This window comes from Atta colombica, unplaced genomic scaffold (genome assembly GCF_001594045.1).
Source record: "Atta colombica isolate Treedump-2 unplaced genomic scaffold, Acol1.0 scaffold27, whole genome shotgun sequence".
Classification (NCBI taxonomy): Eukaryota; Metazoa; Arthropoda; class Insecta; order Hymenoptera; family Formicidae; genus Atta; species Atta colombica.
The window spans coordinates 2,491,169-2,504,718 of record NW_017259370.1 but is presented as its reverse complement, the minus strand read 5'-3'; the positions used below and the strand labels follow the sequence as shown (position 1 = coordinate 2,504,718).

The window sequence follows — 13,550 nt, the reverse complement described above, 5'->3', positions numbered from 1 at the left end:
TCAGTTGTAGATCATTTTCGATGGTAACACGTAGAAGGACAGTGAATAAAGCACCGATGCGTACCAATGGATACCCTCTTGCTCTCCTCTCATTGTCGATTCTGTTCTGGATACATCGTTATGTCTTGTCGCAAAGTGTTTTACGTCGTCCAACCTTTGCAGGAAAAAGGATGTCACGCTATGCCAAATCCTTAACGGTAGGAAGGAGTAATGTGCTAGCGACTGACTGTTGACAATGGCGTAGCAGGATGCGACGACGTCGTCTACGAAGAGATTACCTTCCATCGTAAGCGGAGCGTAAACTCCTTCCTCGATGACCAATTTCGTTTCGTTGACACTGTCCCATCGCAAACGATTATCCACTTCGTTCTTCGCGCTCGCTACATCGGCGTCGCTCACGAGGATCTTATCGCCGGGTTGCACGTTGGCGGCAAACACTGAACCACTCTCCATTGGCACCAAATGCGCTGGCGTTAACGTGAGCACTCGGCCAGACTTGGTCGTCAATCGGATGAACTGTCTCCTCTCGGATGGAGAACGATCCAAGAAAGCGATCACCTCGCTGTACACCACGTCGCCACGGGAGTCCACAGCGGCGATACGGTCGCCGAGACGCACATCGTCCAACCTCTTCGTACTACCATCCTCCGTTCGGACCAGACTCCTCCCGGGAAAGCAACCACCAGATTTACCCGCTGAAGATGATTCTGAAAGCGAAGAATGCATAGAGAATTAAGATAATGAAATAAATAAGAAGAAAAAATATTAAAAGAATGAATATTAAAATAAAAATGTTGATATTTTTTTTAAATACGTACTCTAAAAAGCTAAACAAAGTTATTATAAAAATCCTATTCATAGAAAACTACAATAAACTACAATAAAACTACAGATGTAGAAAAAAATTTGTAAATATTAACATTTAAAAAAAATTGAATGTCTTTTAATGTAATTTTTTGGGATGCATTATATGTTAAGATTACGGTGCAAAAAGAATGTGTCATCGCAGTATTCTCACAATCGTCTGTCGATTAATTAACGTTAATATGATGAAAATTGACGAAGCGTTAAACACGCATGGATCGCATTCACACTTTTTGTTGCACTTTGACTTCCCTTCACCCTATTGTTTCCCTTTTCGATCCCCTCAACATCGACTCGTATCGGTTTCGCGCCAATTTCTATGCTCGGATTTAATTCGGATCGACAGGCATGCCTTGATTTATCGGCATTTATTTTGAAATTCGAGACCAACCGTGGCCTGGAACGAACACAAATCGTTGATTGCTCTCGTATAGGTAAATATCGCTAGATCGAAAAAGAAAATAAATATGCCAGAAGATTCTCATAATTAAGAATTATTTCACTCTGAGGAATAATTTTCGTTTCTTGAAACATAAAAAAGTCTTAAAAATATTTTTTGTAGTATTAAATTATATATTTAATTATATTTTGTAGTATTAAATTATATATTATAACGATGCTATGATATAATTAAATTAAAGACTCTATATATATATACATATATATAACAGAATCTGATCACGAGGTGACAAATTTTTGATTCGCATCGTTTTTATCAACTTTAGTAAATTAAAATAAGATTATAGGATGTATAAAAAGAGATATTATATATACTCATTTTTCTCATTTTTGTTTTGACAAAATTGCTCGTGGAATCGCCAAATTCTCTTATAGAATCTCTAAATATACTGCAGGAGTCATCTTTTGGTGTATTTAGAAATTTCTTCCATTGTTTTATTGTTTAGCATATATGACAGAAATATAATATATTCTTTTCATAATCTGAGATTTATAATTTCTTGAAAATTGTTTTTCGTTAATGAAGCAACAAAGAAAACTGATGAATTATATTGCTTTTTACTTATGTTATTTGAGAGTTTTCAAAAAAATTTGGTGATTCACATCTCAATTCGAATCGAATTGAATTCGATTTGAAGCTAATAATAACATTCATATAATTTCTTTAAAATCTAATAAAATATCTGAAATTGTGAAAGTATTCGAGATATTTCAGATAAAAATATTCAAGTTGTTTAATTAATCGATTATTCGAACTTGAATTGAATTTGATAGAAATAATCGGATTTAATCTGAGTTCGCGAATATTCGCATTAATATTATCGCGTATCGCATGAATTTTCAATGAATGAGAGAAAAATGAAGAGTCGGTAAAATAGACATCTTTAGAAATTACGAATAAAGTAGTGGCGCCAATTTTCACAAAAGAATAGACAAATACATAATATTCATTTATTACAATTAGATGTTTGTTAAAAAAATTAATCTAATTTGTGTATTTGATACAATGATCCTATAGTTATTATAAAATGCTCCTATAGTTATTATAAGATGATTATTATAAGATTTGGAGGGGCGCTACTAGTGATATTTGTGTCATTGTCTTCATTGTTTATTAAACAAGGACAAAAAAACATCTATAATAATATCAACAATGTTGAACGATTTTATATCGCCGTATAGGTAATACGTGCACTTAAGGCGCCAAGTCACTTTGTCATTCGCGATTTAAGAACAGAGCGATTTTAGTATCCTTGTTCCATTAAACGACGTTATTATACAACTGCACCAACCTCAGCATCTTTATTGCATAAAATGACATCATTACAACTACTATCCGGTAGTTTATTCGCTCATCTTTATTGACATGGCGTTTATGCGAGTATTAAAGCGAAATGACCGCAATTAAAATCCACATGAGGTCCGCGGATTAACCGCTTTTAATGCTCTCGCTCTCTTCGAAACGACAAGACAATTCGATCGCAATTTGCACATTCTTTTGCATTTCATTTGATAATACGTTTTAAAATACGATATGATGGAAATTACTAACCAGACTTGACGGAGCAATGTATGTGCGACCTGGACTCATAGTAAACCCAGTCGAAACCTGCCTCGACAGCGAGTCTCGCCAACATCCCGTACTTGGAGCGATCGCGATCGCTCGTCGTCACGTCGACGGCACGTCCCTCGTAGTGCAGGGAATCTGTCGCATGCATGCCTTCCTCGTCCCAACCTTCGACAACTCGCAGTTTCACTCCGGGCCACTGGTTCATCACCGAGATCGCCAAAGTGTTAAGTTTCTCCTTGCACCTCTGTAATATTACATTTCAAGATTGGCAATAGATTGGTAGACTGTCATTAGTCTAAGGATAGAAACAGCAATTATAATCATTTTTTTTAATGTAAATGTATATGGCTTAAGTTAATCTTGAACATTTAATAACCGGATTTACAATACATTTGGTTATTTAGACAATATGGTGGACATAAAGAAACATTATATTATCTAAGTTTATTTTAATGCTATAAGCTCACAAAATCTGACATGTTGAAATGTATTTTTAGGGATTTAAAGTATTGCTCTAGACTTTTTACATATTTCTCTTAGCTTTCAGAGGACTTTTTCTGGTATTATTTAGAATTTAAGTTAAGTATACATTCGGAAATTTAAGATTAGAACTGGTTTTCATTTTTCTCAGCGAGAAACTCTTTCATCTCAAATCACTTTTCCGGTTAGTTCCACTTAATACGATTTCCGTACGATTTGAAAACATCGTGCAGGACGGTCCGCCTTGGCTCGGTCCAAACCCGGGAATTCAGCCGATTTCATGGTGCACGCGGAAAAAGGGGGGCTTTCTTCGTGACCAGTGGCGTCAGGTACAGAGCAATCGTTCCGTCGCGAGAATCGCCGGTTAGGAAAATGAATGCGTATTTTGACCGGTTATAAGATCGGTCCGGGATCTTTAAGAGACTTTAACGGACTCAGATCCGTGGCGAATCAGCGGGCAAACAGGAATATAAATACGGCCGATGTCGAGGATCATTCAGTCACGCCGAGTCGCTTCCTCTCTTCTTGCCTGGAATCACCTCTCTCTCTCTCTCTCTCTCTCTCTCTCTCTCTCTCTCTCTCTCTCTCTCTCTCTTATTGTCTACTTTTACGTCGACGACGACGACAGTCAGGCGGTGCTCCAGTGAGTCAATAGGGTATGCGTTCTCGTAACGAAGCATGGATAGCCGACTCAGTGAGACAGGGGCCCCAATAGCACAGGACCCATGTAAACCCAGGCTTAATCCGGAACGCGGCGTATCGAGGGCGCGAGAAGCCAAATGCAAGGGAGTCCCCATTGACCGAAGCCGCGGCATTGTCGAAGAGCATTCGAAGCGTCCGAGGTCCGTGTTCAAATTGATTCTCAGAGGGCAATCGCCCACGCAGAGCAGTATCATGCGGCTGACTGATCAGGACACAGACAAACCCGCTTGTGCGTGAACGCACTCGGTGTAAATCGAGCAGATTCTCTTCCCCGAAGTTACCAAAGGAGTTCCTTTTGCACTTTTTATTCCCAACCGAGTGTGCGGAAGAAAGTAATTTTCGGGAGAGGGCACAATTGACTCTTGGAGGAGTAAGGGAGAGGGAGGTAAAGGGAATCGGAAGCCTTCGTGAAGAATCCATCCGTCGTGAGGAGCCTGTCGATCGCGAAAACGCGCTGCGGCCGCGACGAATTTTACACACTCCGGCGGAGTTACCATCTCACCCCTTTTTATTCTCAGTGGTATTTCAATGGCGGTAACTCGATGGTGTGCGTTGAACACGAAGCAGATCGGTCTCGCGATCCACGCGGCCACAATGAGACCCGTTCGACATTAACCGAGAATGGAACGGAGCTAACAATGTCCACGAATTTGCAGCTTTCCTTGCGGCAATTAGCCCCTATTGAGTGCAGACGACGGCCCTTTCGTCCCCCTCGGGGGACCGGTCCCACCTTTCCTTCTCCACCTCTTCTTGCCTCCTTTTTATTTCCTCGTGCTCATGGACTTGGATCCTCTCGCCGCACCGATGGAAACCTTCACGCCACGTGCACGCGATTGCCGCAAGTGAATTGCACGGCTGTCGGATGAATTTCTATTAAAATCCCTGAGATTCAAATGAACTTTTGCGAACGGCATATCTAAAACTGATCCGCTGAATAGATGCCCTTTAATTCTCTCCCTCGTGTGTAATACATTTCGCGAAATTTATAACCGAAGTTGATGGTTCAGCTAGAAATATCTAATAATATAGTCAATCGACTTGGCATATTTCCGGCAGAAATGAAGGATCACCGTTATGCTTCGCTTGGAAAAATCCATTTAAAATGAATCGATCATTTTATGGTGATTGAAATAAGACATTTTTACCTCATAATGTCGCTTCCGTGTAAAGATATTATAAACAATATAATGTCGCTTCCGTGTAAAGATATCGAACAAATTATAAACAATATAAATATAGGATGTATATGCAAGAATGTGTATTCTGATTTCACCTGTTACCAAAATATTGAATACATATTCTTGATATAAAGATTATAATCAAAAATCGATCCTCGAAAATTTTCTCATGCATCTTTGGCTTTCGTGTAGTCCTTGCACTGCACGATGAGAACCGAGGTAATAGAGTATGAGAATGACGACGGAGTCAAGAAGAAGAAGAAGACGAAGACGAAGAAGAAGAAGATGGAGGAGGGGGAGGTATAAAAGGCTATGAAGGAGTCTCATATAAAGAGAGGGAAGAATGGTGAAGGGCCCAAGAGATATATCGGCCGTAGTGCGCTATGGGGAGCCTTGTTCGCACAGCAGGGTACCCCCTGGGCCCCTCCCAGACTTTACATCTATTTACAAATATTTTGGCGGAGTTGAAGAGATACAGGATATGATGGAGTGAGAAGGAGTGCGCGCGGTCGGCCAAAGCCGAGAATGTCTTATGAAAATCCATTTCGAGTAAAAAATGACCCGGTCCGTAATACATTAGGGATAAGGAGCGTTGCGCGAAGGTGTGAGGGTGGGGGAGGAAGAAAAGAATTACGGGGCGGAAATCGAAAAAAGTTTAGCCGAGTGTTTGTACGCGCGCTGAACGCTCCCGAAAACGACTGTTCGTGTGAAACGCAAAAGGGAAGCCGCGGCTTTAGTTCACAGAAAGGACCTTAATGGAATTGGGCCAATCCCAATTTCTGTAAGAGGTATGAGGATGAAAGTTTCCTGGAAATCGTTTGAAGGAGCATCGTCATTCGGAATATCGCTCGGCCACTTATTATAATGGTTCTCGATCTAATCGGAAAATAAAACAACGGCTAACAATGTGGCAAATTTTGTTGTTGTACTATAAAATAATGTGTGTAATGAAACACATCTTGTTATTTGTAAAAGTTTATCGATACTTTTTAGTTCTTTTAGTTTCTTACGAAGGTAAGTTAGATCCAATTAATTTTTATAAGCAAATAAAAGGTTTGCACACACACACACGCACATACATACACGCACACACACATATGTGATGTTATAAATAGTGAGCTGCCAGTAGCTGAGAAACCAGTCAGGTTGATGGGAGATGATGAGTCGCATCATGTGAAGGGTGCTCTCTTCGTGTTCTGACTCGATGTTATTTTATCTCTCCTTCATCACTTGGTCCCGATAGCTACTAATTACGAAGCGCATGTCGCTTACACCTCGTTTACATATTTCGTATCTTATCGCTTAAACGTATGGGTAAACTCGTGTTAACTCGCGCGTCCGCGATTTCGCTCGCGTGCATGCGTTCTGTGATATATAATCAACGTAGCGACATTAAAGCGATATTAATTTCCCTGTTTTGGCATGATACTAATTGCCCTCAGTGCATATTACGGCTTGTTAAATAAATCCCAGATAACGTCCGCAAAATTGTCGAGCCATTGCCGAGAACAAAGAAATGGGACGTCGAGACAAACGACGTCGGAGTGTTGCCGAACAGTTGGAGACGCTGGCAAAGGGTGTGGAGGTCAAGGAGCAAAAGGAGGATGAAAAGAAAGAGGATGAAAAGATGGAAGTGGAAAAGAAGGAGGATAGAGAAATGTGAAGAAGAGAAGCACGTTAAAGTAGAAGAAACGGCGGGAGCAAAGGAAGGAACCCGAAGATGGGCCACGTACTGCTGTCTCGAAAGGGGGTTGGGTCTGGTTGGATCCGAGATGAAGGAAGATGGTGTACGAAGCAGGACTGGGCTCCATACCAGCATCCACAGACGGAGCCCCGCCCCCACCGGTTTCTTCTCCGTTTCTTCTCCACCTCCGGGCCCGCTCTGGCTTTACCTTCCCGCGGCCAGGCCAACCTTTTATTCCAATCTTCTTGTTTTAACGTGCTCGTTGCTTTACCCCCTCCTCTCTCGCGATCCACCACCCTTCACCTCTTTCCCGACATTCCCGCCGTCCGCATGCCGGCCGCATTCGAGGGCCTCGGGAGTGGGTCCCCAATGTTCCATTCACCGTGCAACAAAACGAACCGCCCAGGCGTCAGCTGATCTTCCAGGAAGCCACTTCCGCCTCGACGGTAACCCTCGTGACACCCACACGGTCGACGTCGTGTCTGTACTTTTATCAATTCCGCTGATCGCCAAGGATTTAAATTCTCAGACAGTGAGAGGAGTCCGCAGCGCGCGCGGACAGTTTTAAATCCTTTTATGGATACTTTTAAGATTAACTATACATCAAAGCAACCATTTTTTGCTTCCAGATTTTTATGAAAATTCTTACAGCCCAATTCCTCTTTCTCTTTATATTATTGGTTCGTCTCGATTAATCGACGACTATAAAGGGACTATCGAAATGAGACGCGATCGGTACACGAAGGACAATGGCCCGGGACCAAAGAGATGACACGGCAACAATGGTAGTCGTGCTTTCAGAGAGAATCGTGCGAGGTGCATCGAGTGTTTGTCGAGCTCTCTAGATGGTTCCAGCAGTAACGACTGAAGAGCAATCCCTGCGCCGGAACGACCTATCTCACGCTTCTCTTCATCTCTTCCTCCTTCATCTTTATTCTGATTTCTTTCGCCTCGTAGCTGTTCATTTGTATGCCATACGAATCTTTGTTTTAGCAGTTCGTCAAACAACGAATATCTCCTCGAGTTTAACTCCACGAAGATTGTGAATTGAAAATTCAATCCACAGTGGTTAATTTTTTTTCAGGCTATTAGTCAAAGCAAATTTTATTAAGCGCAGCTTATTCATATGGAAAATAAAAGTGTCAAAATATATATGTATTTAATATTTCTAAATTCTTTATAGAAAATTTATAATCTAAAGAATAAAATTTATAATATTATTTCTTTAAATAAAATCTGAATTAATTCTCTTACAACGAACGTATCTTGCCAATATGCGATTTTCGGGAAACGGATCGATGTGACGATCAATCTCGCTAAGGAATTTTCAACCTGTCGTAATTTCGATCCTTGTGTTTCTGCGCTCTTAGCAGATCAGGTTACATCCTTATTGCTTACCTGCATAGCACAAAGTTGCAACACTGTAGGACGAGAGCGACAACAAGGCAAAAAAGAACTTAAAAGGCTCAGGTGGGTATTAACTGCAGATTTTAAAAAGTAGCTCTTTAATATTTTCAGAGTAGTGTGAAGTGTTGATATATACAGAGTGTTCTTAAAACATATGGCTGGATTTTATCAGAGTACTGTACTAATTATACACAATTTTTTTCATTGGTTTAAATAATGAAATAAAACTGGACGTCTTATGTTCTACCAATGTAGATTAACTTTAACTTATTCTTTATCTTCTTCTGATTTTGAGAACTAGGACAAGATAAAAAAAAGTAATGAACATTAGACTTGAACGCGGACTTATTTATATTTCTATCAATGTAGATCAACTTTAATGTCGGTTTAATTTGTTCTTTATTTTTTTCTAACTCTTAAAACTAAAAAAAAATAGTAAGTTAAACCAAGTTTGATCTAGTTAATCTACAGTGATAGAAATGGGTATTAGTCGTCTTAAAAACATTCAATTTTCTAATCTTATTTCGCAAATGTTCGCTATACAACTTGTTGATCGTTGCGTTCTGAAATTTGTGAAATTTGTGTAGATAATCAATGAAAAGAACATTCAAATGCCTTTACCGAGTCGTCAAAAATCCTTCTGGTTTTCTCACTAGCTGTGACCGGCTGTACAATTTCTTGGAAAGTCCGATTGATCCTCCCGGATCGCGCGCGATCAAGGAGACTCGAACCTGTCGCGGGATCGATCGAGGTTTCGTCATGTCCCGGGGAGCTCATGTTACATCCTTATTACATACCTGAGCGAAAGACAAGACCGCGAGGAGGGACAATCGAGGCAGCGGAGGAAGATCGAAGTCGACGGACCGCGAGGCCCTTTTGTCTGTGGGAACGGATTACCTATAGAGAGAGAGAAAAGGTGAAGGAGGATCAGACAGAGTGATGGCGACGAGAGCGAGGAGGCAGGGGAAGGGGAGGGAGAGTCCGAGGAGGACCCGTAAAGCGAGAACGTGGCGGGACGAGGGGGAAGGATGATACCAGGGGCGTGTTATTTTGGCCCCGAGGCACGTCACGCCCGTCGTCGACAGGCTCCTCGGGCTCTCCACGAAGAGTGACCACGGGTGATGATGCCTCGTCCACCGCAATCAAAGCACGCCTCGTCGCTTCCACTGTTCGCTTCGCTGCTCGATCGCTCTCGTGCGGCTTCCTCCTTCTGTCTCGCGAAGCGACCGGCTATCCATATCGATATCCCCTTCGTGGTCGCGAACGTGCGAGATTACGTCAAAGAAATTGCATCAAATGAGAAATTGAAAGATCTGACGGAGAACGCGTGAGAACAGGTCTGAACAAAATATGAAGATAAGAATAAAAGAAGGTGAAGAGAGAGAGAGAGAGAGAGAGAGAGAGAGAGAGAAAGAGAGAGTACTTTGTGTTATTGATATATTGTGAAATCATATTAATACAGTCAATGTGTGTGTTATCAGTAGATAATGAATTTTGTATGCAGACAAGATACATAAACAGAAAATACATATAAACAAATACGCATTTTTAGAATGCATTTTTAGAATGAATTTTTTAAAAAGAAATTTCTATTTTGTTCTTATTTTTCCCAATCTATTTCTAATAAAATATGTAATTGCAAGAATCCGATGTCTAACCTGATACACACGAATATAGAATTATATTGGGTTGTCCGGAAAGTTCATGCCGATGTTGAAGAAAAATTGAAACGCAGAAGATTTAAATTTTAGTATACATTTATTAAATTATATAGGTTAGTTGGCACGAACCCAATAGAATAAAGATGATATAAAATCAAAGTATAGTAAAGAATATTCAGTTTTATTTAGTTGTAGATATTTTCAAACTGCACCCGGCTCGAGGAAAGAGCGATATAAGAAGAAGAAAGCATTCATAAAGGGGTGAAAGTTAGGAGACACTTGATGCCCTGAACTTAAGAGCTTGTTGCGCTAGCAGAGGAGAAGAAGAAAGAAACGGGAGACGAGAGGGGAAAAGAAAAAGCAAGAGAAGGTGAAGGAGAGGGGGCAAGGTATATGTATACGAGAGAGGACGGATATCGTGTTCCAAATCGGAATCCGAGGGATCGGGTTATTAGGATCGAAATGAATGTAAATCCCCTTAACACGATCCCCGGCCAAAACACGGCTACCCGCGGCTCCGAAAGTGGCCAGATTAGATACCGCGGCAGGGCCGGCCCTGCCCGGGCCCGTTGCGATCCCGCAGGATGTAGCTGCCTGATCCTATCTCTCTACGTTCTTCTTCGCCGCCGCCGCCGTCACCACCACGTCGAGCACTCCGGGACCTACCCTATAGATGGGCTCTAAATCTCGTATATGGTCCCCAGAAATGCTTGGTGCGCATCCGATCTAATGAGGTTTTAATCGCCGTCACAATATTCACACACAACACGTGACAAAGATGTCACGTGCCCTTAAATCAGGAAATTATAGCCAGCATCTCTCCAATGTCTCCCGTTTATGATCGCATTTGTCGATAATTCCAACGCTTTATCTAATCCTAAAGAGTGTTTTATTAGCAGAAATTTATTTATCTGAGAGATATGATCGTACAAGGAGATCACTATTTCCTTTACTAAATGAGATAGCATAATTCTTTCACATGCACTGTTTTTAATAAAATTTTAATGAAATTTAATGAAATGCTTACCCATAATAAAAGAGATAAATATACCTGATATTGAATATCAATGATACATGATTTACCTTATCTCTTAGAACACTTGACAAATCTTATTTGACAAATCGACTTTTCACGTGAGTCAGATACGTCAACGTCAATTTGTCATGTCGCTTGATTAGCTTGAACGAAGGCGAAACCCATCATTTCTTTGAATGTATTAATCTCGACGATAAATATCTAGGCGATAAGGACATTCACGTAGTGGAAATTTCATGGCGATTCAAATTGACGTATCTGGCATGTTCTATTTCCTATCGACAATAAAAATCGTTATCACTGACAATGTGCTAGCACGTCTGAAAGTTTGCACGCGCAGCGCGTCTCAAGTCGAGGGGGGTGTCACGTCACTTCTGAAAAAATTCGCCAACGTTGTCAGGGTGGTGGGGACAGGATTATGGAACTTTATAGCGACACTCCTCGTAAATGCCACTATAAATCACGGGTTATAAGGCGAATTCGTCGAGCTCGCTGTAAGGAGATCGAGACAGATCGCACGGAGAAGTAAGGAGGATTCCACACGAAGCAGAATCGTGACTAGTTTCCTTCTTTTCTTTCTTTCTTTCCCTATTTCTACCTTCTTATCTGTGATTTCTACTGCGCGTGATAAGTCACCTTGATTTGTGGTCGGGATGAAGTCATAACTAAGAGTCTTGCTCCGTTAAACTGGCTGGTTTTCGCGAAATCTTTTGAGGCTCCACATCGCAATATAACTTTTTAAAAAATTCTTTACATATTTTCCTAATTTAATTTAAAAAGGATTATTAGTGTTTCAAATTGATTGTGTTGAAAATCCGAAAATTATCAGTGCACAGTCATATCTGAAATTAATTTATTTGAAAATACATACGTATTAATGTATTATTTGAAACATATCTCACTTTGATCCTTAATAAGTTTCATACTATAGTTTGATTTATTCAAAATAAACGGTCCGGATTCTAAATCTTAATATAATGTTTTAGAAAAATTTAGTTAATATAATACAATCAGCATTTTATAAATTATAATTGTGAATATATGAATGTATAATTTGGTTTTATAACTACAATTAAATTATTTTTTAATCAAGCAAATTCGATTCTTCCATTATTATTTTTCTTTTTATTGAAAAGAAGCTTAATAAACTAAATTTAATAAACTAAATTTAAGGCATCGCTTAAAGCAATAATTACATAGAAAATTTTTACAAAATTAAAAACCATTCCAAATGGAATAAAAAGTACGATTTGTAGATGTCTATAATAAAAACTGATTCTTGCCGTTTAACGGAAAATGAAAAAGTTTTTGTACACAATTGTTGCATGAATATAGCAAGTTACGTAATATCAGATATATAACATTAGGTCACATTAAGGGATCTATAAGAGAGCAAGAAAAAAATAAGATGGTCAGTATACTCGCACTGAAAATACCGCCGCTATAAATAAATTGACAACGAATAAAAGTGATCTCTGTTTATTATTATACGATTCTAGACATTAGTCAAGATTCCATTCTAAATTTATCGGTTAAAAAAGCAAATTCCGCGAAACATTTCATTAGTGCAAGCGAAACGCAAAAAAACACTTTCGCAAAGTAGGTTTTCTGCGAATTCGATGAATGAAAGCCTCGGAATTTAGCTTTACACTTCAAGAGAAACATTTTACATTGATTAAATTGCAAATTTAAAATATGGTATGTGTAAACCAGATGATGCTATTCATATAATTTTGTATACTCTAGCGATCTTCAAAACAGTCTTACTGATTTATTAATAGTTTCCAGTACATTATTTGAATCTTTGATAATTTTATCTAGAAAGGTTTATTATCGCTACATTGCGAATCTAGATTGCATCAGTTTTTCTTCTTCATTCTTCGTAAGTTTTTAAAAAAAAATGTAACATGTTATTAAATTGAATTTATTTATTATACAGAATTCGTGCTATAAAAAAATTAATATTAATATAATTAAATTAATATAATTTTTGGCTTGTCATTCTTTACATATATACGACATCATTCTGTCAAGATGCAATTTATGTTGAAAAAAGTCGCTGATCGTGGCAGAATATAATGTTTGCATGAAGTTAAGATTCGCGATTCGTTTGCATGAATGTATGTAAAGTGCAAATATATGTATATTTTAAAACATATATATGAATGCATTCTTCAAGCGAGATACACATCACGCACTTTACATGCAACGTGCTTTGGCCAACACAATATCTGCAATGTGGGCGGATGATTATTTATCTTGTCATTTGCGTGATTACTTCGTGCCGTCGGCACGAACTTCTAAAACACCTGTCTGAATCATCCATGGCAATCTCAATGCGCTTTCTCGTTTGACATCGACATGCGTGGGACAAGCAGTTCCGAAGGAAGGAACTAAAAGTTGGATGCATTTTTCTCATTGTGAAGAAAGGCAGTAGAATTGAATAAATTAAAATAATAAATTTTTTAAATTTTTTGATAGGTTTTATCACAAATGGATAAATAATATT

At 39.3% G+C, this 13,550-nt stretch overlaps 1 protein-coding gene across 1 annotated transcript in view; it reads right to left on the bottom strand.

Annotated features, from left to right (window-relative positions):
• LOC108689365 (sonic hedgehog protein A) overlaps positions 1-13,550 on the bottom strand; it is a 44,554-nt gene continuing 31,004 nt past the window's right edge. Inside the window, exons 2-3 of the mRNA XM_018196101.1 lie at positions 2,876-3,137; positions 1-707 (exon numbers count right to left, since the gene is read on the bottom strand). Of these exons, the coding sequence (XP_018051590.1) occupies positions 1-707; positions 2,876-3,137 (969 nt within the window). The remainder of the gene's footprint in view (positions 708-2,875; positions 3,138-13,550) is intronic.